Source organism: Aspergillus viridinutans, assembly GCF_018404265.1.
Source record: "Aspergillus viridinutans IFM 47045 DNA, scaffold_8, whole genome shotgun sequence".
Taxonomy (NCBI): Eukaryota; Fungi; Ascomycota; class Eurotiomycetes; order Eurotiales; family Aspergillaceae; genus Aspergillus; species Aspergillus viridinutans.
In genome coordinates this window covers 978685-1003934 of record NW_025091224.1, presented here as the reverse complement: position 1 = coordinate 1003934, position 25250 = coordinate 978685, and the positions used below count along the sequence as shown (strand labels likewise).

Here is a 25250-nt window from a genome sequence, read left to right as displayed (position 1 = left end):
ATTGATTTATCTATATTGTACCGGAGAGGTCATTTTTCTGGCGTATCTAAGACGATATAACGATGCAAAAGGTAATACCTCCGACGGTTACCGTGTAGTATGAAGCGTCTCCCTTCCAAGGGCAATAAGTCGACAAGTCGGTTGGAGTGAAAAGCAACTTGTTTATAGCTGATGGTGGAAACTTCAGGTTATCACAGATTAATACGTTTTTTCGGCCAAGCTTCTACTATTTCCTATCTTGATAATCGGAATGAGTGACAAAGATACTTACATAGATATTGCCTTCGACTGTCTCCCAGTTGTCGGACTCGGCGAGAACCGTTCCATCGAGAGTTGCTCTGGCACGTGGCATATTGAGATAGTTTCAGATGATTAGTGAGAGCCTAGAAAATTCAAGTAGAAGATATGAAGATGATGGACTGACAAAGTGATGCAACTGACCTGTATTTTGTGGAAATGATCGTGATAAAAGGAAGCAACAAGTGCGGGGAAACAACCGCCAGATGACAAATGATCACAAAACAAGTAAGACACAAAACAGACAGATCAAACACAATTTAGCACTCACAGCGTCCTTGAAAATCTCCGCTGTCCACCCTCAAACCTGTCCTGGATGATCACTCTTTCTTCCCCTTGCCAGGCGGAGGAGATGCGCTCGATCTGGGACTAAGCTCATAGTCCGAGTCAAAGTTGAATTTCTGGTCGTAGGGCCATTCCAAGCGCAATTCTGGCTCGACGTCATCACCCCAGACTACTTCCTGACTGGCTTCTGGTCTCCAGTCTGTCAGGTCGAAGCCTTCCACATTCTCGAGCATTCTGTCGAGTTGTGAGATGACCTCGCTCAGCCGCCCGGTACAGAAGGGCTTGCGTGATCCCTCAAGAGGGTCACGACTTGAATTATGGTGGAATTTTCGGTCGTCTGACAGCAACCGCAATCCTTCCACAATTCGCGACGGCTTGGTCTCTTTTTTTGGAGGCGCTTCCATCAGCACTTGCATATGAATGCGTATGTGGCGATCGCATTCCTCATGGCAGATGGCTTTACCATTCTTCTCAGCTTGTTTCAGGGGCGTGATGAGCTTTGACTGTATCAAAGAACTCATATCGCGCATCAGTTCGTGGCGTATCGTCAGGAGGTCGTCTACTCAACCTGTTAGTAAAGACGTCCAAGATTATGAGGGAAGCAAAAAGATAGAAACGGGTACTTACCGAACATGCTCTGGTCAATGAGCGTCCTAGACAAGTCGATATCCACTGCATTGCAATCGACGATGATGGACCGAGTTGCCTTCTTGAATTGTTCTTTGAGGTTGAACACCCACATAATTCCCAGAAGGTAACCCGCAAGCTCTGTACTGTTGCATTGGTCAACAAACATCGTTACGTATTGGATCCAGGGGCGAGCCAGAGTACAGACAGCGGGGAACATGTCGAACATGTGCACATACTTGGCAACCTTGTGAAGCAGCTTCACATTCAGCTCATCCGGGATTCCTTGGAACTTCAAGTGCGCAGCCTTCATGATGATCAGCATGGCGTCCGGATCGAGCCTGTCAAAGGTCATCTCGCGCAGTCCATCTGGCCGGACAGGAAGGGTCTCAAGCCACCTCCCACTCAAGCCTTTGAAGTAGATGGATTGGGATTTCAAGATGGTAGTCGAGACTCGCAACTCGACAGGCCGGTTTTCATGCTTTTTGTAAAGCAGAATGAGATCGCCATCCGGAGCGATGTCATGGCGCTCTGGCTTGACCTGGTCAACCTCCATGGAGCTCATAATGGTTCTGTGAGTTGCTAAATGCGAATTTCTGTTAAATAAGGAGAAGTATGAAGATGCGATTGGAAAGGTGGAATGGTTGATGAGTACCATTATCTTGACGCAGGCTCCCATATCCTTATATACTCTTCGATATAAAGAGCTTTTCCTATGTTTAAGACGTCTCACTGGTCATTATCAAATGTCTTGCGGGCTGTGCTTGCGTCGCAGACGATGACAAGGACCGATCAGAGACAGCAATAACAAGAGACATATTTGCAACATGATGTCTTATGAGAATGTCTTATGCAGACAAAATGAAAGGAATGCTGAAGTCTCATTGTTCAGCGAAGTCCCTTGAGCTCTTTGTTACCTGCTTTGGTGTTTTGAATCGTTGAGACACCCCATTTTCATCGCTTCACTCGACCAGCAAAAGCAAGGAGTCATCGTTATGGATAGTAGATGAAGATAAAGCAGATTGATCAAAGGCCCTCAGTGATACAGTCGCTAATCTCCCGGATTGTTCTCTGAATGAGCCCTAAGGACCGTCCTACTCCTTTGGGAAGCCTCAGCGTAATTTATACTACTGTGATACCGTATCGTTACGTGGCTCCACTGCGGAAATGATCCCGCTTGACAGTCTTGGCCCCACCATGGAGGCCTCCTTTGCCTTTTCTCTTTAAGCCCTCTCTTCTTTCGCACTTCTCGATTTCTCAGAAAGAACTGGCCACGGACTCTCTGTGTATCAGGGATATACTGACTTTGTGTCTGTCAAAAGATACTCAACCTTCCAGCCTCATTGGCCCGTATCCGGCTCTCAGACTGGGGACTTTGCTCGGAAAACTCGGAATTTCCTATTTGTACTTCTCTCGCAGCAGCGCAGATGGATCGCGAGCAATTCAGGGCCGCTGCGCATGCGGCGATCGATGAAAGTGTGTGGTCCGCATATAATCTTCAATCCCCTGCTAAAATCCGCATCTAATAGTCATCGACTACCTCGACGGTCTCCCCTCCCAGCGCGTTGTTCCGACCATTGAACCAGGTTACCTTCGCCCACTGATTCCCGAGAACCCTCCGGAAGAACCAGAGCAATGGTCCCAAATCCAGGCAGATATTGAGACAAAAATCAAGCCCGGCCTGACTCACTGGCAATCTCCCAACTTCATGGCTTTCTTTCCGGCAGGTGTGACGTACCCCAGCATCTTGGGTGAGATGTACTCGGCCGCTTTCACCGCCCCCGCTTTCAACTGGCTCTGTTCCCCTGCGTGTACCGAATTGGAGACGATCGTGATGGATTGGATGGCCAAGGCATTGGGTCTTCCGGAATGCTTCTTGAGCAGCTCGGAAAACAAGGGGGGTGGTGTCATTCAAGTCACTGCTAGTGATGCAGTCGCGACGGTAATGATCGCCGCTCGTGAGAGGAGGGTGCGCGAACAAGCATTGGCCGAGGGTCTCAAGGACGGAACTGTCGAGTATGAGGATCGAGTGATGGAGCTGAGACCGAGACTGGTAGCACTGGGTAGTAATCAGGCACATAGCAGCACCGCGAAAGGCGCACTGCTGGCTGGAACAAGGTATCGCAGCGTCACTGCGCGGCTAGAGGACAATATGGAAATGACTGGACCACGGTTACGAGAGGTACTCGAGCAGTGCGACAAGGATGGGCTCACCCCTTACTACATCACGCTTGGTATGGGTACAACCAACACTTGCGCGTTGGATCGCTTTGCGGAGATCAAGGCTGTGCTGAAGGAGAAGCCGCATTGGCAGAGAATCTGGGTACATATCGACGCTGCTTATGCCGGTGCTGCGCTTGTTGCGGATGAGTGGCAGTATATCGCCAAGGACTTTGCGGAGGGTGTTGACAGTTTCAACATGAACATGCACAAGTGGTTGCTTGTAAACTTTGACGCAAGGTACTACCAAGCAGCTCATTCGAATATGGGATTGCTAACATGAACAGCTGCCTATATGTACGCAACCGCTTTGACCTCACAGACGCCCTCGATATCACTCCAGCCTACTTGCGCAACCCCTATTCCGAGACTGGCCGGGTCATCGACTACCGCAACTGGTCCATTTCTCTTGGTCGGCGATTCCGCGCGCTGAAGATTTGGTTCGTCATGCGCAGCTATGGACTCAGCGGCATGAAAGCCTACATTCGCAAGACCATTGGACTCGGTAACATATTTGCCGACCTGGTGCGCAGCCGATCGGATCTATTCGAGATCATCACCAAACCTGCATTCTGCTTGACTGTCTTCCGAATCAAGAGCCCTAGACTTCAATCAAATAGCGAGTCCTCGATGCCTCAGGTTGACGACGCTTCAAACGCCATAACTAAGGAGGTATACGAGCTCGTCAATTCCCGGGGAGAGATCTTCATCACCTCGTCTGTCATTGCAGGTGTATACGCGATCAGGGTGGTAAGCGCCAACCCTGCAGCCGAGGAGAAGTACCTCCGACGCGCGTTTGAGATTCTGGTCGAAACAACCGAAGAGGTGCTCCAGAAGCAGCAGTAATGCCTGACTTGGGCAGTCCCTTTTTCCGTTGCAGTCACGATCTGACGTCACCTGTAATGTACAACATATAGATTATCATATATATACATGGATGTGTCTGTCCTTCCACAATGTTGGTTATCTTACATTAAATGAATTCTACTCAATTACATTTATTCTGACAGTTTTCCCTGCTAAAAGACTAGTTCCGCCTTATTCATTTCTTGTCGGAATCTCGGAACAGATCCGAGCGCAATGCCGAGCGACTGCCAGTTCCCCGCATTGATCATTCAAAGGGCGCGATGCGACAGATTCATCAGCATCCATGGTAACGATAATACGTACGAGTGAGTTGACACAATTACCATGTCTGTGCAGCTGCCGTCGTAAGTATACCTGGTTTGCGAAGCTCAACCCTAACTGGACATGTCGCTGATAAGCCCAGTCGAGTACTAGTGACAGGAGCCACTGGCTTCATTGGGGCCCATGTAATGGACAGCCTGTTGGCTCGAGGCATTGCCGTACGCGGGGCCACACGGTCGTTGTCCAAGGGGGAGCAGATGATAGCTGCTCGGCCGGAGCATGCCTCCAAGCTTGAGTTTGTTCAAATCGACGATTTTTCCAAACTGGGGGTGTTTGACCATGTCATGGAAGGGGTTGACGCGGTCGTTCACGTTGCCAGTGTATGTTTGTCATCATGCCAATTCTACACAGACTATTAACCAATTGCTAGCCATTTACCTATAATACCACAAACAATGAGCAGGAGCTCATCATCCCCGCCATCAATGGCGTCAAATCCATCCTCGCCGCTTCCGCCAAATTGGGAAGCAGAGTCAAACGAGTTGTATTGACATCCTCGTTCGCCTCCGTCATTGACATATATAAGAATCCGGGGCCAGACTTCACCTACACCAGCTCCCACTGGAACCCGATCACTTACGAAGAAAGCGTCGACCCTGCCACCAGCGCCGTAGTAGCATACCGAGGCTCCAAGAAGTTCGCCGAGCTCGAGGCCTGGAACTTCATCGAAAGAGAGAAGCCCCCTTTCGATCTCGTTACTCTCTGTCCGCCAATGGTGTTCGGGCCGATCGTACATCCCGTGGCTGGCATTGCGCAGCTGAATGAATCCAACGCTGTTTTGTGGAGCGTGGCGGCCGGCGCTGATCCGCTGCCTGCCGCGAGAGTCTCTGCCTGGATCGACGTGAGAGATCTCGCCGAGGTGCACGTCCAGGCATTATTGACACCGGAGGCTGGCGGGAAGAGATACGTCCCTGCGTCCGGGGAGCCGTTTTGCTACGAATATGCGGCGGATATCATCAAGGAGAAGTTCGAGTGGGCGCGGGAAACAGTGACTGCGAACTACGAGGCTGGGAAGAGGCCGGGGCCGACATACAAGCTGGACGGGGAGACAGTGACTAGAGAGCTGGGAGTGAAATACCGCAGCTTTGAGCAGACGGTCGAAGAGCTCGTTAGACAGGTCAAGGAGACGATCGCATAGTAGCAGTCTTTCACAAGCAGAAATAGGAGATTTCCAATTCTGCGCTCAACTATCTGCAATCGCATCAACCTCCACTTCCACCATCATATCCCCATTCACAAACCCATTCTGCACCACGATCATCGTCGCTACAGCACCAACCCCATTGCCCCGCTGCTTCCCCAGCACCTCCCGGAATCCCTCGCCGACAGCCATGCAATCCTGCGAGCGCGCAACGAACATCTTGACACGTACTATGCTGCTCGCTCCCGCGCCCCCGAGCGCTTCAACCGCCTTGACACTCTCCCTCAACGCGACGATGGTCTGCTGCTTTGCGTCGCCGGGGAATAAGATCCGGGGAGCAGAGGCGGGGGATTGAGGGTCTACGGCTGTGGTGCCGGCGACGAAGATCTGGTTGCCGTGGCGGACGGCGCGGTAGTAACCGATTATGTCTTCGTAGGGGGAGGTTGTTGCGTAGAATTGTTTCTTGCCGTCGGGAGAAGAGGTCACGGTGGAGGACATGGTAAAGATTATGTTGATTTTGTGAATAGTGAACGCAGACGATTATGAACTGAACACGGATTTTTCTAAATGGCCTTATATATGTTGTGGGAGTCGTGTTCGTGTTCCTGGAGTAAATGAGTCATAGGAAGGCATCTTCGACGTCTCGCAAGCTTTGTGGCTTCCGAGCACGCCAGAATGATTGGCCGCATTCTGCATTAATTCGAGAATATGCCAATTTATAGAACATGGTATGCGAACAGCTATAGTACATCAGGTATCAACAATAACAACACAATAACCCTAATATCAGTTCGGCTCTCCCAGAAACCACTCAAAAACAGAACGAAACACCTCCTTCCCGCCTTCCTCAATAACATCCCCATGACACGGAATAACACGCTCAAAATCCCAACCATAGATCCTCCTCACCGACTCCGCAAACGACGCCCTATCCTGCTTCGATAACACATACCACGCAAACCGCCGATGTCCCGTCGGCGGCCTCGCCCTCGCCTCCAGCAACGGCATAAATACCCGATTCAGCAGCCCAGCCGTCGGCGACTCCTCCGAGCGCGCATACTGCTCCGTACAGGGGAGATTGAACAGCAGATCCGCCTCGATCAGCGTCCGCGATGGCTTATGGCAGAGGACGATCTCGCGGTTGCCATGGCCGTCCATGTACTCGACCTCAAAATCCGCGTGGAACTCGTCCGAGATGTTCAGCGAGTGTTTGCCGTCCTTGGTGAAGACGTGGTCGAAGGCGGGGTCGTCGTTGTAGGCGGGTGATGTCTGGCGTTTCTCGTAGAGGCCGTCTGGGGCGATGATTTGCGCGTCGGGAAAGGCGCGCTTCCAGGTGGAGATGTGCAGGTGGTGCTCGATGTCTGGGGCGACGATGTATTTTACTTTTCCGCCTTCGGAGGCGATGATCTGCTGGACTCCCGGGGTTAAGGCTACTGGGGAGATGATTGCGAGGGAGCCGGTGCGTAGTTTGACTGGGGGTTTGTTAGTGTTGCGATCGTAAGCGGGTAGATAGGTATATTACCTAGTGTGCCTCTGCCTCCGAATTTCAAGAGCCCAACCCGAGAGAAAGGGACGCTGAATGTGGTGATTTCCGGAGTGACTTTGCGGATCACCATGACCTGGGACGGGTCGCCAGGGAAAAGCTTTGATGACATATTGAATTGTGGTCAGTTGACGGAATAAAAGGTATGCTTTTGCTTATGTTCGAAAGTCCTGCAGGAAACCAAGTACTCTTATTACCAGATCGGGATGCCGAGGTAGCTAGACAAAAATCGACAGTAGTAATAGCGACGGTCTAGACCCGCAAACACGTCGGGGAAACCGAAAAGCTTAAAACAATCCTGAATTTTGATCTTTTGACGCCTGGAATTTGTCATCCAGGACGATGATTCCACTGCCTATTGCAACATGGCATTCTGTGCATTATTTTAGTGCTGCCCATAATGCAATGGATATATACATAAATCATCAAGCTAAATTTGGGGCCCGTTTCACATGTGCATCCTTCAAGCTGAAAAAAAAAAAAAATCTAAATCTATGAACAGATGGAAAAATCGCTGAAGAATTATTATTAAAATTATTAAGAATAGGAGATATCAACTCCTAATCACTACTCTATATCCCACGCCATTTTTAGAACTTAAACGGAGCAGTTTTATTAGAAGGCGCACCAGTATACAACTGCTTTCCGTTCTTCTTGAAGCTAGTGATGACAGCCTGCCCTTCGTCACTGATCACCCACTGGGTGAATTTGTCAGCCATCTGCATGTTGCTCGCCTTCTTGCCGACGAGCATGTGTGCGGGATTGAGCAAAGGATCGGCAGGGTCGTCGGTGGCAGCCTTGTAGATGGTGGTCTTGTTGGCAAGCTGGGGATCGATGGAGAGGTAGGTGCCGCGGTCGGTGATGGTATATTCTTCGAGGAGAATGGCCGCAGTCAGGGCTTGGATGGGATAGGCAATGTATTGATGATACCAGGTGGAGTATGCAGTTGCCCAAGGGACCTAGTGTATTTGTCAGTCAAGGCATTCGGATAACGTGAAATGGATGACTGACCTGTCCGATCGCAATCCACAGCTGGGAGTCCTTGATGTTGGTGGCTGACTTGTCGTAGCGACTCAGGAAGCGAACAGGAGTGGTGACGTTGGCCGCGTCGCCAGCCGATGCAACGGCGTAGATGTCGGAGAACATGGTCTTGATGTCGTCGGCCTTGTTGAGTTTGGCCGGGTTGGAGGGCGGTCCAACTAGCAAAAAGTGATCGCGCCAGGCGTACCATGCCGGGCTTTTGGCGACACCCTGCTTGATGGCGATCTCTTCCGCAGCGGGCGTATAGGTGATTCCGACATCGATGGTGTCGTCCTTGAGGTAGTTGATGGACTCGGTGGTGTCGCTCTTGTACCAGGCGACTTTAAATGGGGAGGAGCCGTTCTTGACGCTGGACTGGATGAAGGCATCGGCGAGAGCTATGTATTGACAGAGTCAGTAAGCTAGTCAGACGGCCGAGGTGGTTCAACCGTTCAAGTCATACCCTTGATCAAGCCACTTTGGCCAGCTCCTCCATTGCCAATCCGAAGCCGAACGCTGCCCCCTGAGTATCCGCCGGTGTAGACATCGGCCGGATTGACAGCTAGAGAAGTAGTTGCCAGCAAGGCCAGAGACAGTGCTGATTTGAGCATGATAATCTATCGAAGGATTAAGAGGATGCGGATCAAAATCAACAGATGAGTCAAATGAAGGACTGGAACGAGAAAAAGAACCAGGACAGGGGATGCATGGCTCACTTATACTCTGCAATACGTCAACATGCCCCTGAAGAGAGGGAAGATACGCACAATGGAGAAAGTTTCCATTGCGCTTGTCCCAAAAGCATGGTGTGTGGGACGATCTATGGGAGCTGGACGAACGCACGATCGTCAAACATTGCTAGTTTTGGGGAAGGTATCGTCGATCCTCAAGCATTAATCCGACGTGGCTGATATGGTGAACATCGATCTACAGGTAGACCGTATTACTAGAACTGAAGACATGCTGCATGATCATCTCGAATAACCTCTTTTCTAAGATGCTGTCGCAATGACCATTTAAATGGCCATCACAGCCAAAAGGACTGTCGAAATCCTTGCTCTTGTCAATCCGTCCTTTCTGAAAAACATGCCTTTTCTGAGTGTGAGTTGTCAACTTGTGCATCGCAACTGATTAATACGTAGTTGTTTCTGGTTGGACCCTTGAGACTTCAGCTGAGCTATTGCTGCCGATCAACGCCAGCTTTCCCCACATGGTTTGATGAGATCAACCATCTGCCAAAAAAGCGCCAGTGCTTTGTCACAATTGTCATCACCTCCAAACACCCCTTAAACACCTGTTTAATGTCGGTCCACGGGCTGCGTCAAATTGCTAATGTGTGACTCGTCATCCTTGAAGCATATTGTTCCTATTGCCCACCCTAGATACTCTTTAATCAGAAGCTAAGCGACCTCGTAACATTAACTCCAAGGCTGATTCAAGCTTATTATTATCCCTATCATCTCCATGACATTGAATGTTGTGTCGATCATGCAACAATTGCTATCCAGTGCAAACAGATAATTCCTCCAGAGCAGATCATGTCGTATTCCGCCCAAAGGCTATCCAGTGACACACTATCAACATGTCGAAACCGGTATCCAGCCCCAGATTGACAAAAGACTGAGACTACGCGCCAGAAACTCCCGATCCAGGTCTCCTAACGCCATTAAATAAACCCGGATTCAGCAACAGCCACGACCGAAAAGAAGAAACTGGGAATCATCGATAATCAGGAAGCCTGAATGGTTTCAACCGACCCGCCCATATGCCACTGGGCAAATGTTGTGAAAGCCGCCGGGTTCTCATCGTTGAAATCATACATCTTGGTTGGACGCAAGACCAGAATCTGGCCGTCGAAATATGCTTCAATCACTCGGGCCTGCAACACCATGAGCGAGATAATTAAGACCCGTAACATACGTGGTATTGGACAGTGACGCGTGGAACCATCAACAAGAACCACTATCTAGTTACCGGTGAGTTTATTTGATGGATGAACCGTTGCTTCCAGAACTGCGTAAGCATGATTCGGAGAATTGGTAGCGACTCGCCCAAGAGGATTCTGGAATCTGTCGCGACCAATTTATTGTACATGATGGACCTGAGTCACCTGACGTGTGGATAGTAGAACCATTCAGATCTGTGATATGGTAGCACCCGAACTCAGGCTCATCCTTGTATAAGCCCTTAAATGGGTAGTCTTCGACACTAAGGTAGATGCACGTTAGCTGAAGAACAGGCTCGAAGTACTCAAAGTACCTGGTGGCCTCTCCTCTTTGGCGAATCCAGCGCAGTAGGAAACGTAATTCGAAAGGTATATCACCACATATGGGCGATGGATGACACGAGTGAAGGAATGTTCCGTTTCGTCATCTAGGTCGTTGTAAGCACCCCCTAGCGCATCCTCATCGGGATCTGGAATTAAGTGGCCTGGGTAGGGAGCGAAGTGGGACGGCCTATGGGACGATGTTTTGTCCAATGTCATGGGAGACTTTGGAGTTGCTGTGGGTCAAATTCATCAACTCCAGGTCCTTAACACTCAGCGCCACGATCCTCAATGCTTTACGCATCTCCGGCGGCAGGGAGATCCTCCAATCTCGGACATGGCGGGGTAGGCGTGCAACCGAAAAAGAGAGGCTGGTTAACTAAACAGAACTTTATTTGATGAGAATACATCAATCTTCGATTAGAAATGGCGACATAATTCCATCTGCAACAGATACTTCGGAGTCCAAACAGTTGCTTAGCACGACGACTACATCAAATATTTGGAAGTTGAGATTCATTACGGCTTGTCGCCCTTAGTCCCTGGAATATCATGTGTCCTATTCACATAACATACCTGGAACCTATTTTTCTAGCGATAACCCTTCGTGCACAAATCAAAGACAGTGATAACAAGACCTGAATATATCATAGAACATACATGGGTCCAGAATCCGTCCACAACAGCTTCCGGCCGTCGCTGACCATGACTGTATTGGAGGTAATTTATTCGCTCTGAGCCCTAGCATCATCCCTGCTAAGTGCTATGGTGCCTGGGATAGCTTTCGGCGCATTGTCTGAACTAGGTTTACGGCGACGGCTCGGCCGGAACTTTTCAATGGAAATAAGAAAATCTAAAGTATATCTACTTACATTAAGCCATAGAGGAGAGCTAGCTACGCCCAGTGCTACTTTAATCAATTCCTTCAATGGGCCTTTGGTGATAGCCTGGGTTATTGCATAAGCCAAGGCGCGGGGGATGCTTGGCAGTACCCAGTAGGCAGAGAGAAGGTAAGCTCATTTGATCATTATTATTTAGACTTCACTGTGCCTGAATGTTGACCATTTGACGGGGCAATGGATTTGTGGGAGCAGTTCTATTGTTCATGGAGCGATAGGGTTTGAATCAATACACGATGTCTAATAAGCAAGGGGCAGGATTCAGGAATGCTGTCTAGACCTGCTCAAGATGGCTGGATGGAGGTTCAATTGCCACGCTCCTGACAAGCAAATCAGCTCCAATATTATTAACATTAGACTACGGAGCTAAAATCCCCGCGATAGGGACCTTGTCTTTTCCCACCAATCCGCTGGGATACAATTGTGACAAATGCACATCAAGTGCATTGGGTGACTCTTGGGCCCTTGGCTCTTCTAGTTGCATTGGCACACATTCCTGACAGATCATACGGTCGCAGTACAGAGTACCTCTCTGCGAAGTCAAGGCAGCCTCCAAACTACGGTGTAAGATGCCTTATGCAAGTATCTTTGACCTTGATTGACCAGGATCTCTAAATATGGACGGCCACAAGCATCGCATTGCCTCAGCACGGGACTGATCGCATATGCGTGCTGTTCGTTTGGACTTCAACAAGGACGCAGAGCGCATCCAATGATCGTCTCTGGTTGATTCCGATGCGAAGATCCAGGAATGCCGAGGAATATCCGAAAGGATTATGCAATAGGACAAAATATACTCCGTAATATGCTGCGATAGAGTTGGAATGAGAGAGATGAATTGCCCGACGCAGCACGTCATGACCGGCGACTGGACGGTGAGTGGATACGGAGCAAAGTTGGAATGATTGTCGGGTGTGAGACTTGCCAAGATGAAGCCATCGACATCCAAACAAATAAAGGCGACTGTCGAAGTGGGGATGTTAACGCTGGTCGCTTCTCCCCCGGGTAGCCCAGACCGATGTTATTACAAATATTACCAAGCATCGCGGCCTCGACCAATCCTTAGTGAGAGCCACAGCAGAGTACACATCACATACTGCGGCCTTTGTCTGGTAGGATCATTTTCTTCACAAGCGAAATGACCATTCTCGCCAAGAATGGATCTGCTGCTACCCGCACCTTCCATTGGAGGATGCACTGTTTGTTTGCGACTGACTAAATGGGGGAATCCGACTCGTTCTCGCCGACTGCTTCTTCTTTGTGACAAACCAAGTGTCAGGACTCGGAAACTAGTACGGAGCAGATAGTTGAAAGATCATCACATCTCCGCCACACCGTTGGGTCTCCACTGCATCACGTACCGTGCTGCACATTCAATGGAGTAGACCGTTTTACTTGCATAATCCCATGTCCGCAACATCGATTCGTCTGCTTCCCTGCTTAGTGGTTCTTGGTATTGTTGCATCCCATGTGGTGATCGGCGCCCCCTGCTGATGCTGACAAGCAGTGGGTTCGATGCACATATAAACAGGCCTCTTGCTCCTCTTTCATCCTTCCGATCCCTCTGATGATCAAGCACAGCGCCCAATTGAACGCGCTTTCTTTTCCCCAATCTGTCACCGCATAACGGAGACTCATCAAGAATGCGTCTCACGTTTATCCCCGGCCTCATTGGCGTCGCCAATGCGGTCTGTCCCTACATGACCGGCGAGCTCAACCGTCGTGATGAGGTATCCGATGGCGACGCTGCCGCAGCCACAGAGAAATTCTTGTCCCAGTACTATCTCAGCGACAATGATACCTTCATGACGACCGACGTAGGCGGCCCTATTGAAGATCAGAACAGTCTCAGTGCCGGAGACCGTGGTCCCACACTGCTCGAAGATTTCATTTTCCGTCAAAAGATTCAGCGCTTCGACCATGAACGAGTATGTGACCGAGATTCCGTATCGCTTTTCCTGTGATGAACCGGATAATCTGACCGAGTATGTAGGTCCCCGAGCGTGCGGTCCATGCCCGTGGTGCCGGTGCCCATGGAGTCTTCACTTCATATGGCGACTTCTCGGACATCACTGCGGCTTCTTTCCTGGCCAAGGAAGGCAAGCAAACTCCTGTATTTGTCCGTTTCTCGACGGTCGCAGGAAGCAGGGGCAGTTCGGATCTGGCTCGCGATGTCCACGGTTTTGCCACTCGTTTCTATACCGATGAGGGCAATTTCGGTAGGTTTGGTAGTCCACTTCGCACATGCACGTCGTTTGGCTAACCGCTATAGATATCGTTGGTAACAATATCCCTGTATTCTTCATCCAGGATGCTATCCTCTTCCCCGACCTGATCCACGCCGTCAAGCCCAGAGGTGACAATGAGATCCCTCAGGCTGCCACTGCTCATGACTCGGCCTGGGACTTCTTCAGCCAGCAGCCGAGCACGATGCACACGCTTTTCTGGGCTATGTCTGGGCATGGAATTCCTCGTTCCTTCCGACATGTCGACGGATTCGGTGTGCATACTTTCCGCTTCGTAACAGATGACGGAGCGTCCAAGCTGGTCAAATTTCACTGGACGTCTTTGCAGGGCAAGGCCAGCATGGTCTGGGAAGAGGCCCAGCAGACCTCTGGCAAGAATCCCGACTTTATGCGTCAGGATTTGCACGACGCAATTGAGGCTGGACGCTATCCTGAGTGGGAAGTAAGTCGTCCTTCCGTCGTCATCCTTCCCCAGTAGTCTAGTAAAAATTCAAAACGAGCAACAAGAAGCTAATTCCTAATTCAATCAGCTTGGCGTTCAAATCATGGATGAAGAGGACCAACTGCGGTTTGGCTTTGATCTCTTGGACCCCACCAAGATCGTGCCTGAGGAACTCGTGCCTATCACCAAGTTGGGCAAGATGCAGCTGAACCGCAACCCTCGCAACTATTTCGCCGAGACCGAACAAGTTATGGTATAGTGCCACAGGAAGCTTATGGAGAATGAACCTGTAGGCTGATTGCAAATAGTTCCAACCTGGTCACATTGTCCGCGGTGTCGACTTCACTGAAGACCCTCTCCTGCAAGGCCGTCTGTTTTCCTACCTGGACACTCAGCTGAACCGTCACGGTGGTCCCAACTTTGAACAACTCCCCATTAACCAGCCTCGCGTTCCAGTCCACAACAACAATCGCGATGGAGCAGGTGAGACTTCTCTAACTTTGATGTCAGTACTCACATTCTAATCTTTTCACTCTTGTGCAGGCCAAATGTTCATCCCCCTCAACCCTCACGCGTACTCGCCCAAGACACCCGTCAACGGTTCGCCCAAACAAGCCAACCAGAATGTCGGCGACGGCTTCTTCACAACTCCAGGCCGTACCACCAGCGGCAAACTTGTCCGTGCGGTCAGCCCAAGCTTTGCGGATGTCTGGTCTCAGCCGCGTCTTTTCTACAATTCTCTGGTTCCTGCCGAGCAGCAGTTTGTTATCGACGCCATCCGCTTCGAAAACGCAAATGTTAAATCCCCCATCGTGAAGAACAATGTCATCATTCAATTGAACCGCATCGATAACGACCTTGCACGACGTGTTGCGCGCGCTATTGGTGTCGCCGAACCTGAGCCCGACCCGACCTTCTATCACAACAACAAGACCGCCAACGTCGGCTCTTTTGGAACCAAGCTCAAGAAGCTTGATGGCCTCAAGGTCGGCCTCCTGGCTTCTGTCCAGCGCCCAGGCTCGGTTGATGGAGCTTCCGCCCTCCGCGACCGCCTGAAGGACGCCGGTGCCGATGTGGTTGTTGTCGCAGAACGTCTGGCCAGCGGTGTCGACCAGACCTACTCTGCTTCAGATGCAATCCAATTTGACGCTGTGGTTGTTGCCGCTGGCGCAGAGAGTCTCTTCACGACAGCCTCGTTTACCGGTGGGTCGGCCAACGCAACTAGTGGTGCAAGCTCTCTGTACCCCAACGGTCGGCCCCTGCAGATTCTTATTGACGGATTCCGGTTCGGCAAGACTGTTGGGGCGCTGGGAAGCGGCACAGCTGCTCTCCGCAACGCGGGGATTGCTACGTCTCGGGATGGCGTTTATGTGGCCCAGTCGGTCACTGATGACTTTGCCAATGGTATTAAGGAGGGCCTTAGAACGTTTAAGTTTTTGGACCGGTTTCCCGTGGATCACTAGGGGCTAGTAGGAGAAAGGTGGAAATGAGATTGAAGTCTGACTGATCCTAATTTGAACTTTCGCTCGGTGACTCGAGAGTTGCCCTGCTTCTCTGTCTATACTGTGCTCTGTACTACTGTAGTACTGTTCGTCCAAATACCCATCTCCGATGCAAATCCGTCTTCTTGTAAAGCTCTCACACTTTCCTCATTAGCTAATACCATTACCTGAGAGCTGCCTAAGACCAGGGTGACTGGCACCTGACTGACGGGCTAAAGCCGGATATTTGTGCGGGGTGGCCAGAACTCTCCAGAAACTCTCTTTTGGTTTCTTGGGTTACTTACTATTCTGTACACATGACAAGAGCCGATGATGAAAGAGGCTGCTGGCCCCTGTTTCTATCGTCTAAATCGCTCTTTTCGGTTCAGAAAGGTCCAAACGTTGATGAGGCTTTTTTTTCCGTTCCCACTTCAAGACCTCCACTTTTCCAACTCCCGGATTCGCTGCTCACGGATTGCCGTGTCTGCCACTCAACTCTAAAGAACGGGACCGTCCCGGAGGACTGTGGCTTGCGGTTACCCCGCAGAAACAATCCTGCGACTTGCTTGGCTGCGATCAATCGTTATTATTACAATTTACGGCCAAGTCAAAGTAAGCCACCAGGTCTTGGAAATTAGATTTGCGACAAAGTTTGCTGGATACGACGTTGGGTAAGTTCAGAAAGTCTGTGCGTCATCCACGCATTCTGATTCCTGAAAACTCGGGGTGTTCCTGGGCAAGTGACGTGACCAACCCGGGAAACCGTCCGGGGCACCGCAGTCAGTCAGTTGGGGGATCGACGTTCGGTCTTTCCGGTATCGGATACGACTGTGGAGAAGAGGAGAGAACCTAGCAACCCGACCAGCACGTTTTTTTTACCTACCTTTCTGAGTGTGGCGGGCTTGTCCTGTTATTTAAGCAGGAAGGAACCTGCTCGTGTTTTGATTATGAAGAGTACACGCTCACTTTCAAAACTCTTTGCAACAGTATCCTTTTTCGGGCTGATTTCACTGCCCTGAGAGGCTATCCAGGATGCTTTCCAAGGTGAGCACAGCCATCTGCTCTTTCCATCGCTATCAAGCGATGAAGCAATGTTAGCTTACCAGATTGACAGAACCTGGCGATGTGGGTGTCACTACTCGCGTGTCTTCCCGCAACGATCGGCTTACCGAACAATAATGACCGGATTGCGAGGAGCTTGAAGAGACACGGCGGTCATGGGCACAAACAAGTTGACACTAATTCGTCGCATGTCTACAAGACTAGATTCCCTGGTGTGACCTGGGATGATGATCATTGGCTGCTCTCGACTACTACAACGGATCAGGGCCACTTCCAATCGCGCGGTTCCATTGCCAATGGTTACCTCGGTATCAACGTTGCGAGTGTCGGCCCCTTCTTCGAATTGGACGTTCCAGTTGGCGGCGACGTGATTAACGGCTGGCCTCTGTATTCCAGAAGACAGACCTTTGCGACTATTGCTGGGTTTTTTGACTATCAGCCAACCACAAATGGTTCTAACTTTCCCTGGCTCAATCAGTACGGGGGTGAGAGCGTGATTAGCGGTATCCCACACTGGAGTGGACTGATTCTCGACCTTGGGAACGGCACCTATCTCGATGCTACCGTGGACAACAAGACCATCACTGATTTCCGATCCACGTACGATTTCAAGTCCGGGTTGTTGTCTTGGTCGTACACATGGACTCCTAGATGTAACAAGGGCTCTTTCAACATTACATACCGGCTTTTTGCTCACAAGCTGCATGTCAACCAAGCCGTGGTGGATATGGAGATCATCCCTTCCCAGGGGTCTCAGGCGACAGTGGTCAACGTCATTGATGGTTACTCGGCTGTCCGTACCGATTTCATGAAATCCGGCCAAGACAATGGAGCTATCTTTTCGGCTGTGCGGCCCTGGGGTATCTCAAATGTCACGGCCTATGTCTACGCGAATTTGACTGCCTCCGCTGGCGTGGATCTGTCTTCCCGAGCCCTTGTCAACGACAAGCCTTATGTCCACAGCAATGGATCATCCATTGCGCAGGCTGTCAATGTCAAGTTCTCTGCAAATGAGACCATCCGCATCACCAAGTTCGTTGGCGCTGCGTCGTCGGACGCATTCCCTAACCCGCAACAGACGGCAAAGCAAGCGGTGTCTGCGGCAATGGGAGCCGGCTACACGGGATCGCTGCAGTCGCACGTGGCAGAGTGGGCTAGCATTCTCCTGGACGGTTCGGTAGACAGCTTTGTCGACCCTGCCACCGGAAAATTGCCGGATGATCAGCACATCCTCAACTCCCAGATCATCGCGGTCGCAAACACGTACTACCTTCTGCAGAACACCGTGGGCAAGAATGCCATCAAGGCTGTTTCCGGAGCTCCAGTCAATGTCAACAGCATCTCCGTCGGTGGTTTGACGTCTGATTCGTATGCGGGTCTGGTTTTCTGGGACGCCGACGTCTGGATGCAGCCAGGTCTGGTGGCATCTCATCCCGAGGCTGCGCAGAGAGTGACCAATTACCGAACAAAGCTGTACCCACAGGCACTTGAGAATATCAACACTGCTTTTACAAGCTCGAAGAACCAGACCTCCTTCTCCTCTTCGGCAGCCATCTATCCTTGGACAAGTGGTCGCTTCGGTAACTGTACGGGTACTGGTCCTTGCTGGGACTACCAGTATCACTTGGACGGCGATATCGGGCTTTCTCTGATGTATCAATGGATTGCCAGTGGCGACACACAGACTTTCCGCGAGCAGCATTTCCCCATCTACGACTCCATTGCCACCATGTATTCGAACATTGTCCAGCGCAATGGTTCGTCCTGGACGCTGACCAATATGACTGATCCGGTACGTTTGACTATCTGGGTGTCTAGCTCCAATCTAATCGATTTTCTAGGATGAATATGCCAACCACGTTGATGGCGGTGGCTTCACGATGCCGCTTATCTCTGAGACACTCAGCTACGCCAATTCCTTCCGGAAGCAGTTTGGTCTCGAACAGAATGAGACCTGGACGGAAATCTCAGAAAATGTCCTTGTCATTAGGGAGAACGGCGTGACGATGGAGTATACCACCATGAACGGTACCACTGTGGTGAAGCAGGCTGATGTAGTGCTTGTCACATATCCTTTGGTCTATGACAACAACTATACAGCCCAGGACTCGTTGAATGACCTCGATTATGTGAGTTCATCCTGCTTCTCCTGCACTGAACGGGACTAACTATTCATGTGCATACAGTATGCCAACAAACAGTCTGCGGACGGACCTGCTATGACGTGGGCTATCTTTTCAATCACTGCAAATGATGTCTCACCATCCGGCTGCTCAGCCTATACCTACCATCAGAACTCTTACGACCCGTACATGAGAGCTCCATTTTACCAACTTTCCGAACAAATGATCGATGACGCCAGTATCAACGGTGGCACTCACCCGGCTTATCCCTTTTTGACAGGCCATGGTGGTGCCAACCAGGTTGTCCTCTTCGGATACCTGGGACTGAGATTGCTTCCCGATGATGCCATTCATATCGACCCCAACCTGCCCCCTCAGGTTTCCAATGTGGCGTACCGCACGTTCTATTGGCGCGGATGGCCCATTTCCGCGAGCTCCAACCGCACCCATACGACTGTCAGCCGAGCCGCAAACGTTGCGCCTCTCGACACGGCAGACTCGCGCTTTGCCAACGCCACCATTCCTGTCTTGGTTGGCGACCCCAGCAACTCAACTGCCTACCGGCTTCCAGCCACCGGGCCCCTGGTCGTTCCCAACAGACAGATTGGATTCAACAACACCGTCCCTGGAAACATGGTGCAATGTCGCCCTGTGTACTCGCCTAATGACTATGTTCCCGGCCAGTTCCCCATCGCAGCCGTGGACGGTGCAACCTCTACCAAGTGGCAGCCTTCCACCGCCAACATGAGCTCGTTGACCGTGACCCTAGCCGACATTGAGATCAACTCCAAGGTCTCTGGCTTCCACTTTAACTGGTGGCAAGCCCCTCCCGTCAACGCCACTGTCATCTTCCACGACGAGATGTTTGAGGACCCAGTGGCCGCGATGTCTTCCGCTCACGGTAACTCCCAATACAAGGTCGTCACCACATTGACGAACATCCAGCAATCTCAGCCCTATAACGCCCAGGGCACTGACTACAACGTAGTCGCCATGTCTACTGGTAATACGACCGAAGTGAATCTGTCGCAGACTGTACACACGTCTCGCTACGCCACTCTGCTGATTTCGGGTAACCAGGCAGGCGGCGAGAAAGGTGCTACTGTTGCTGAGTGGGCTATCCTGGGTGAGGGTAAGGGGTCGTCTGGTGGTAACGGCAACAACAAGAGAAGGCTGGACGTCAGGACTGCCGCTGCGCTGTCTGGTGGTCTGAATGACCGTCGGTGGCGGCAGTTCAATGCTTGAGGAAAGTCGTCAGTCGATGGCAATTGAAGATCCTCGGGCTTTTGACAAATGTATTATACATGCCTTTATGATGTACATAATATGATCTGATGCTGTGCTGCTAACTTACAGGCACACTTGCTTCAGACTCGGGCCTTATATCGCCCGGTCAACTCCTTGATTTGAGAATCGAATGGGTATGATATTTAAGCTCTAGTCCGATCACGTAATAGATTTCATTGAAACTCGTCTGAGCATCGAAGAAGGAGATGAAACAGACTGGGCAAAGAAGGTCAAGCGAGGGCGCCTTGCCCGCCCTGCCTGCCTTAGGTACCTTTACCTCGCTCTATGACCAGCCCCAGGCACCTGCATTGATGACAGAGGTGCGCTGTTATCCTACTTTGATTAGCATCGACTAACATCATCATCTTGCATCCATTGGACTGGTGATAGAGAACATTTACCCATTAGTAGTCCATCTTCTTAACCCGAGATTCCCGCTCGAAAGCATTTAATTTAAACGCTGTCAGCATAGTCAATCAATCGCTTATCCGTCAATCCCCAGCCTGCTCTTCCTTGCCGGCCATACATAACAAGACCCCCGCATGTCCCAACTGCTCGAGGCAATCGGAAGAAGAGCAAATGTGTTCTTCTCCTGTTCGTCAATTCTGTCGGACACCTTCGAGTTGGCAAGTAGGATGGGCCTGCAGCTTACCGCGTCGCGGCTTATGGCAGCACGATTTCAGAAACACTAGCAGGAATATTCATTTGATTGCTCGTCCCGGCATCTAATATGAAGTCGAGACGAATGACACCGAACCGACATGGATAAGGTGGATTCTAAATTGGTGATTTGCTGACTCCGCTGACTCCACTGGCAGTCCTCCAGTTTACCCCATAACACAACTGATACAGTCTGGAAGCAAGGTATAGCATGTCCTGATACGATTGGCCATTTTACTCTGCGATGGTGCAATAGCTTGGCTTGATTGTGGGATGGGTATGGCTGAGTTTCTTCACTTGTGTGATTGGGCATTGACATGTTGCAGGCTATAGCCGACGTGGAGTCCTTGCGTTCCCGACGGTTTTGCGACCAATCATCTGGCGACTATACAGGCATATATATATATATAAACAGTTGCTGTTCGCATCGTTCGACAATKATCCTTTGAGAGTACCAGTTGGGTCTATATTCTCAGCTTGCGGTTTCCCGGCCTGATTGTCAATTGAAGATGACATCCCGGCCTAACTTCCTAGTCATCGTCGCCGATGACCTCGGCTTCAGCGACTGCGGGTGCTTTGGATCCGAGATTAATACCCCTAACATCGATGCCTTGGCGTATTCGCCGGGTGGACTGCGGTTCAATTCCTTTCATGTTGCTGCGGCCTGCGCTCCCACGCGCTCCATGCTCATGACTGGAACAGACCACCATTTGACCGGTTTAGGCCAATTGCCAGAGTATATTGCCAGGTCTCGCGCTCACCAAGGCGCCCCGGGCCATGAAGGGTACTTGAACGAGAGGGTTGTGGCGTTGCCGGAGCTGCTCAGCGACGGAGGCTACTATACTTTGATGTCGGGGAAATGGCACCTGGGTTTGAAGCGGGAGTACTCGCCGCATGCTCGGGGCTTTGTCAAATCGTACGCTATGCTTTCTGGTGCGGCGAATCATTATGGTTAGTTCGTGCAAGCTGTATTCCCTTTCTGAACCTAAGGGTTGCTAACGCGTCCCAAGGCTATGAGCCTCCGTATGATGACATTGTCGCGGACGTGCACCCTTTCTTTCAGTCAACTGTGACAGCTCTCCACATGGAAGACGCGGAATATTCAACGAAGCTGCCAGAGGACTTCTATTCTTCCAAGACGTACGCTTCAAAAGTCATTGAATATCTTTCCGAGCGTCCGGAGTCGGAGAAAGGGAAGCCGTTCTTCGCCTACCTCCCTTTCACTGCTCCACACTGGCCTCTGCAAGCGTCCAAGTCCTACGTGGACAAGTACCGCGGGAAGTACAATGATGGCCCAGCTGCATTGAGACTTAAGCGGCTCGAGAAACTGAAGGAACTGGGCTTGGTTGCGCCGGACATTGTGCCCCACGAAGTTGTGACGGGACCGGGAGACCTTGACTGGGAGAAGATGAACGACGAAGAGCGGGCAAAATCCGCTCGTGCGATGGAAGTCTACGCCGCGATGGTCGAAGTGATGGATGAGAATATCGGCCGAGTCGTGGATTATTTACGACAGTCCGGTGAATACGACAATACCATCATCTGCTTCATGTCAGATAATGGTGCCGAGGGCGCCAGTTACGAGGCATCGCCTCTCGGCGGCAGTGGTATCACCGCACATCTGGAGAAGTACTATGATAATTCGTTGGAGAATATCGGGCGACCAAACTCGTACGTGTGGTACGGCAGCCGCTGGGCCCAAGCAGCTACTGCCCCATCGCGACTCTACAAAATGTTCTCCACGGAAGGTGGTTGCCGTGTGCCTTTGGTGGTGAAGCCAGCGGGTAATCCGGAAGCCCTGCATGAGGGTGGCCGCGCCATTGATGCCTTTTGTACAGTGATGGATATTGTCCCGACTATTCTGGAATACGCTGGGCTGCAACATCCGGGAACCTCATATCGAGGACGGAAGATCGAGCGTGTTCGTGGTGTCAGTTGGAGGCCGTTCCTGGATGCCATAGCCGTCGCCGGCACAGATACTTCCACTGCGCCATCATCGATCCATGGCAACGACCATGTTACGGGCTGGGAAATCGCTGGAAGTGGTGCCCTGCGGAAGGGACGGTACAAGATTACCTATGTTCCTCTCCCTCGTGGCCCGCAGCGGTGGGAGCTCTTTGACATTGTAGAGGATCCTGGAGAGACGCACGATTTGAGCAAGGAGAAGCCTGAAATCTTTCATGGGTTGCTGAGACTCTGGTCTATCTACGCTGAGGAGGTTGGAGTCGTCGGTTTGGCGGGCCAGATAACGGCGAACAACCAGGTGGTTGAAGGAGTCAAGGATGAATTCGAGGATACTGGACGGTGGATCCGTTTTATTGGCAAGGATAATGTGCCACCTGAGATTCAAGCTCGGCTTCCCAAATGATCTTGCGGTATGATGTATTAGAAGAAACTGGAAGACGATGTCCTTTACATTAGGCACTGGAAATCCCAACCTTTATGAGAATCCAATTGAGAATGAGTAGTTATTAAACCGTCTATCTGACGGCATAGAGGGTGATCACTGACTATAATGAACAGCACGGAATCCCTCCCGAGTTCAGTCTTTCGAGAGTTCGGTACAGCTGCCGATGGCCAAAAGAGAGAAGCATGAGTACTTCCCCGCATTTTGTGTTACTGAGAAAAAGCTCGCGTGACAGGTAACTCGACTTTGTTGTCGCAGCATGATTAGTGGACGCTTGGTCCGTCTTGATGTGGCGTGCAGAAAAGCAATATATACGACGTGTATTCATCCAGAGAAGGAATCCCGGCGAAGAATGGCTGAAGTGCTCCTTGCATGCTGATGTCTCACCACCCAAGTCTCCTCCGGGCTTCCCGTCGCATTGCTACTGCCGTGTCTTTGGTCCTTTCCAGGGCCGACTCATTCTCAATCGCTCTTCGCAACAGGAAATGGAGACATTCCTCCGTTGTCCCCCAAGCCAGGCATTTGAATACTCCAGGGGTCGGTGTCTCCGACTCACCAGTGTTATTCTCAGCCAACAGCTCACAGCTCACTTCATCTGCCATTCCTTGCAACTGGCCAATCTCAAGTGGAATCGTGGGTTGACCGTCGTGAATCCTCTGTCTATACAGTGTCGACGCCTTGCGCACGCTTTCCGCATTATGAGATGCCACGAACAACCGTACATCCGGAAACGCTGACGCATTATCAGACGCTATTTTAAGTGGAAATTTCCGTGATAAAAGGCTCTCCACGATATAGTCGTAGCTGTTATCGGTATCGGTCTTGGTATCGTGTATCCGGGATCTGATATCATGCGCGATGTAGGCCCCGCGCACAAGCTTGATCCCCAATGTCCATCCTTCCTTTTGAGCTAGGCAAAGGTGCCGATGGACGTTCTCAGTCGAGGATTTCAAATACGCCTGAATGGTGTTGTAGACGACTATCTTCCCGTTTCGGTTGAACCTTCGCATGAGGTCAATTGTCCAGGCGTCGATCGTCGGCTGGAAGACCTGCTGTTCTGCGTCGATCCAGAGACCGGAGTTTTGGGATGCTATGGCCTCGCAGATCTCTGTAATGGCTTGCGCGAAAGAGGGAGGTGGAGCGAGGTCCCCGCGAGAAAGGGCTTCAACAGCTTTGGGGCCTGCGCCGGTGAATCTGATTTCTGTTAGCTAGTCCTCTGTTTGAGTTGGCGCAGTTGTTGATCGTGGACAAGGATTATTACTTGATTCCAAGGAAGTCTCCTGCGCCAATCATCTTCAGTGTCCGTAGGTTTCCCTGTCTCCATTCCTCCACCGCTTGGTCTTGAATTGCTTGTTGGCTTTTCTCGACTTGAAAGCTATTGGTGTCGTGTTCGTCCGCCTTCGCGATTGACTCTCTGGCGTATCCAAGAATAACACCTTTGAATCCTAGGCTCTTTATATCCTGGACGGACTTGCGTACTTCAGCTTCGTTTGTACCCGCGCAGAAGTGATTGTAGATTGTTTTTCGAAGGAGGTAATCTATCAGCGGGTTCTTTGATGGATTGAGGAGGGGAGACTTGGAATCCACCACGTATTTCAGCATTGATAAACAGGGGCCCAGTAAGGGAGAGGATATGACGGATGTAAACAAAAGCGAGCGAAGAAGGGTTCCTGTTGGGAGAACTGAGAGAGGTGCCTTCCTTGGTGACGGCGGTGGTTGTGAAATGATGGCATCTCGAGGCCGCTGTGTGGGAGGTGTTGTTGTCGATGTTGAAACTGGACACTGTAATTGTTTGACTGCAATCAAGGACACAATGCTGGGTCGCTTTGGCACTAAGGATATCACTGACATCTTGAGGTTTTCCAACAATGACGCTTCAAATCACAGCTACTACATTGCGTCTATGTCGCTATTTATCTTTCATTCTGTCCTGTTCTCTCTCTTCGTACGTGAGGGGTCAAGTCTGCCAGTCAGTCCAATTGCTGTAGATCATTGCATGACGGCCTGGTCCCCGATTGGTGTTGGGATGAAAATAGCCAGGAACACTCTGATCGCA

General features: G+C 50.8%; 10 protein-coding genes across 10 annotated transcripts; 5 read left to right on the top strand and 5 right to left on the bottom strand.

Moving 5' to 3' along the window:
• Positions 1 to 617: 617 nt before the first annotated feature.
• Aspvir_009403 (uncharacterized protein) lies at positions 618 to 1774 on the bottom strand (the record flags this gene model as incomplete). The annotated part of the gene is made up of 2 exons (XM_043272549.1): positions 618 to 1141; positions 1210 to 1774. The coding sequence occupies 2 exons, from the start codon at positions 1772 to 1774 to the stop codon at positions 618 to 620; spliced, it is 1089 nt and encodes a 362-aa protein (XP_043128484.1).
• An 862-nt stretch (positions 1775 to 2636) lies between these two features.
• Positions 2637 to 4275, top strand: Aspvir_009402 (putative aromatic-L-amino-acid decarboxylase; the record flags this gene model as incomplete). Its single annotated transcript, XM_043272548.1, has 3 exons — positions 2637 to 2685; positions 2739 to 3669; positions 3717 to 4275. 3 exons carry the CDS (start codon positions 2637 to 2639, stop codon positions 4273 to 4275), a joined length of 1539 nt encoding a protein of 512 aa, XP_043128483.1.
• Positions 4276 to 4620: 345 nt separating this feature from the next.
• Aspvir_009401 (SDR family oxidoreductase) lies at positions 4621 to 5755 on the top strand (the record flags this gene model as incomplete). The annotated part of the gene is made up of 3 exons (XM_043272547.1): positions 4621 to 4640; positions 4700 to 4937; positions 4988 to 5755. The coding sequence occupies 3 exons, from the start codon at positions 4621 to 4623 to the stop codon at positions 5753 to 5755; spliced, it is 1026 nt and encodes a 341-aa protein (XP_043128482.1).
• Positions 5756 to 5800: 45 nt separating this feature from the next.
• Aspvir_009400 (YjgH family protein) lies at positions 5801 to 6256 on the bottom strand (the record flags this gene model as incomplete). Its single annotated transcript, XM_043272546.1, has 1 exon — positions 5801 to 6256. One exon carries the CDS (start codon positions 6254 to 6256, stop codon positions 5801 to 5803), a length of 456 nt encoding a protein of 151 aa, XP_043128481.1.
• A 288-nt stretch (positions 6257 to 6544) lies between these two features.
• Aspvir_009399 (uncharacterized protein) lies at positions 6545 to 7413 on the bottom strand (the record flags this gene model as incomplete). The annotated part of the gene is made up of 2 exons (XM_043272545.1): positions 6545 to 7230; positions 7281 to 7413. 2 exons carry the CDS (start codon positions 7411 to 7413, stop codon positions 6545 to 6547), a joined length of 819 nt encoding a protein of 272 aa, XP_043128480.1.
• A 478-nt stretch (positions 7414 to 7891) lies between these two features.
• Positions 7892 to 8932, bottom strand: Aspvir_009398 (uncharacterized protein; the record flags this gene model as incomplete). Its single annotated transcript, XM_043272544.1, has 3 exons — positions 7892 to 8260; positions 8313 to 8719; positions 8785 to 8932. 3 exons carry the CDS (start codon positions 8930 to 8932, stop codon positions 7892 to 7894), a joined length of 924 nt encoding a protein of 307 aa, XP_043128479.1.
• A 4197-nt stretch (positions 8933 to 13129) lies between these two features.
• Positions 13130 to 15637, top strand: cat1 (catalase catB; the record flags this gene model as incomplete). Its single annotated transcript, XM_043272543.1, has 6 exons — positions 13130 to 13414; positions 13480 to 13705; positions 13759 to 14174; positions 14263 to 14427; positions 14483 to 14657; positions 14718 to 15637. The coding sequence occupies 6 exons, from the start codon at positions 13130 to 13132 to the stop codon at positions 15635 to 15637; spliced, it is 2187 nt and encodes a 728-aa protein (XP_043128478.1).
• A 1141-nt stretch (positions 15638 to 16778) lies between these two features.
• On the top strand, positions 16779 to 20085 carry treA (alpha,alpha-trehalase treA; the record flags this gene model as incomplete). Its single annotated transcript, XM_043272542.1, has 3 exons — positions 16779 to 18509; positions 18559 to 18846; positions 18904 to 20085. 3 exons carry the CDS (start codon positions 16779 to 16781, stop codon positions 20083 to 20085), a joined length of 3201 nt encoding a protein of 1066 aa, XP_043128477.1.
• Positions 20086 to 21296: 1211 nt separating this feature from the next.
• On the top strand, positions 21297 to 23155 carry Aspvir_009395 (arylsulfatase; the record flags this gene model as incomplete). The annotated part of the gene is made up of 2 exons (XM_043272541.1): positions 21297 to 21738; positions 21798 to 23155. The coding sequence occupies 2 exons, from the start codon at positions 21297 to 21299 to the stop codon at positions 23153 to 23155; spliced, it is 1800 nt and encodes a 599-aa protein (XP_043128476.1).
• A 422-nt stretch (positions 23156 to 23577) lies between these two features.
• Positions 23578 to 25045, bottom strand: Aspvir_009394 (putative proline oxidase Put1; the record flags this gene model as incomplete). The annotated part of the gene is made up of 3 exons (XM_043272540.1): positions 23578 to 24388; positions 24456 to 24976; positions 25040 to 25045. The coding sequence occupies 3 exons, from the start codon at positions 25043 to 25045 to the stop codon at positions 23578 to 23580; spliced, it is 1338 nt and encodes a 445-aa protein (XP_043128475.1).
• Between the last annotated feature and the right edge of the window lie 205 nt (positions 25046 to 25250).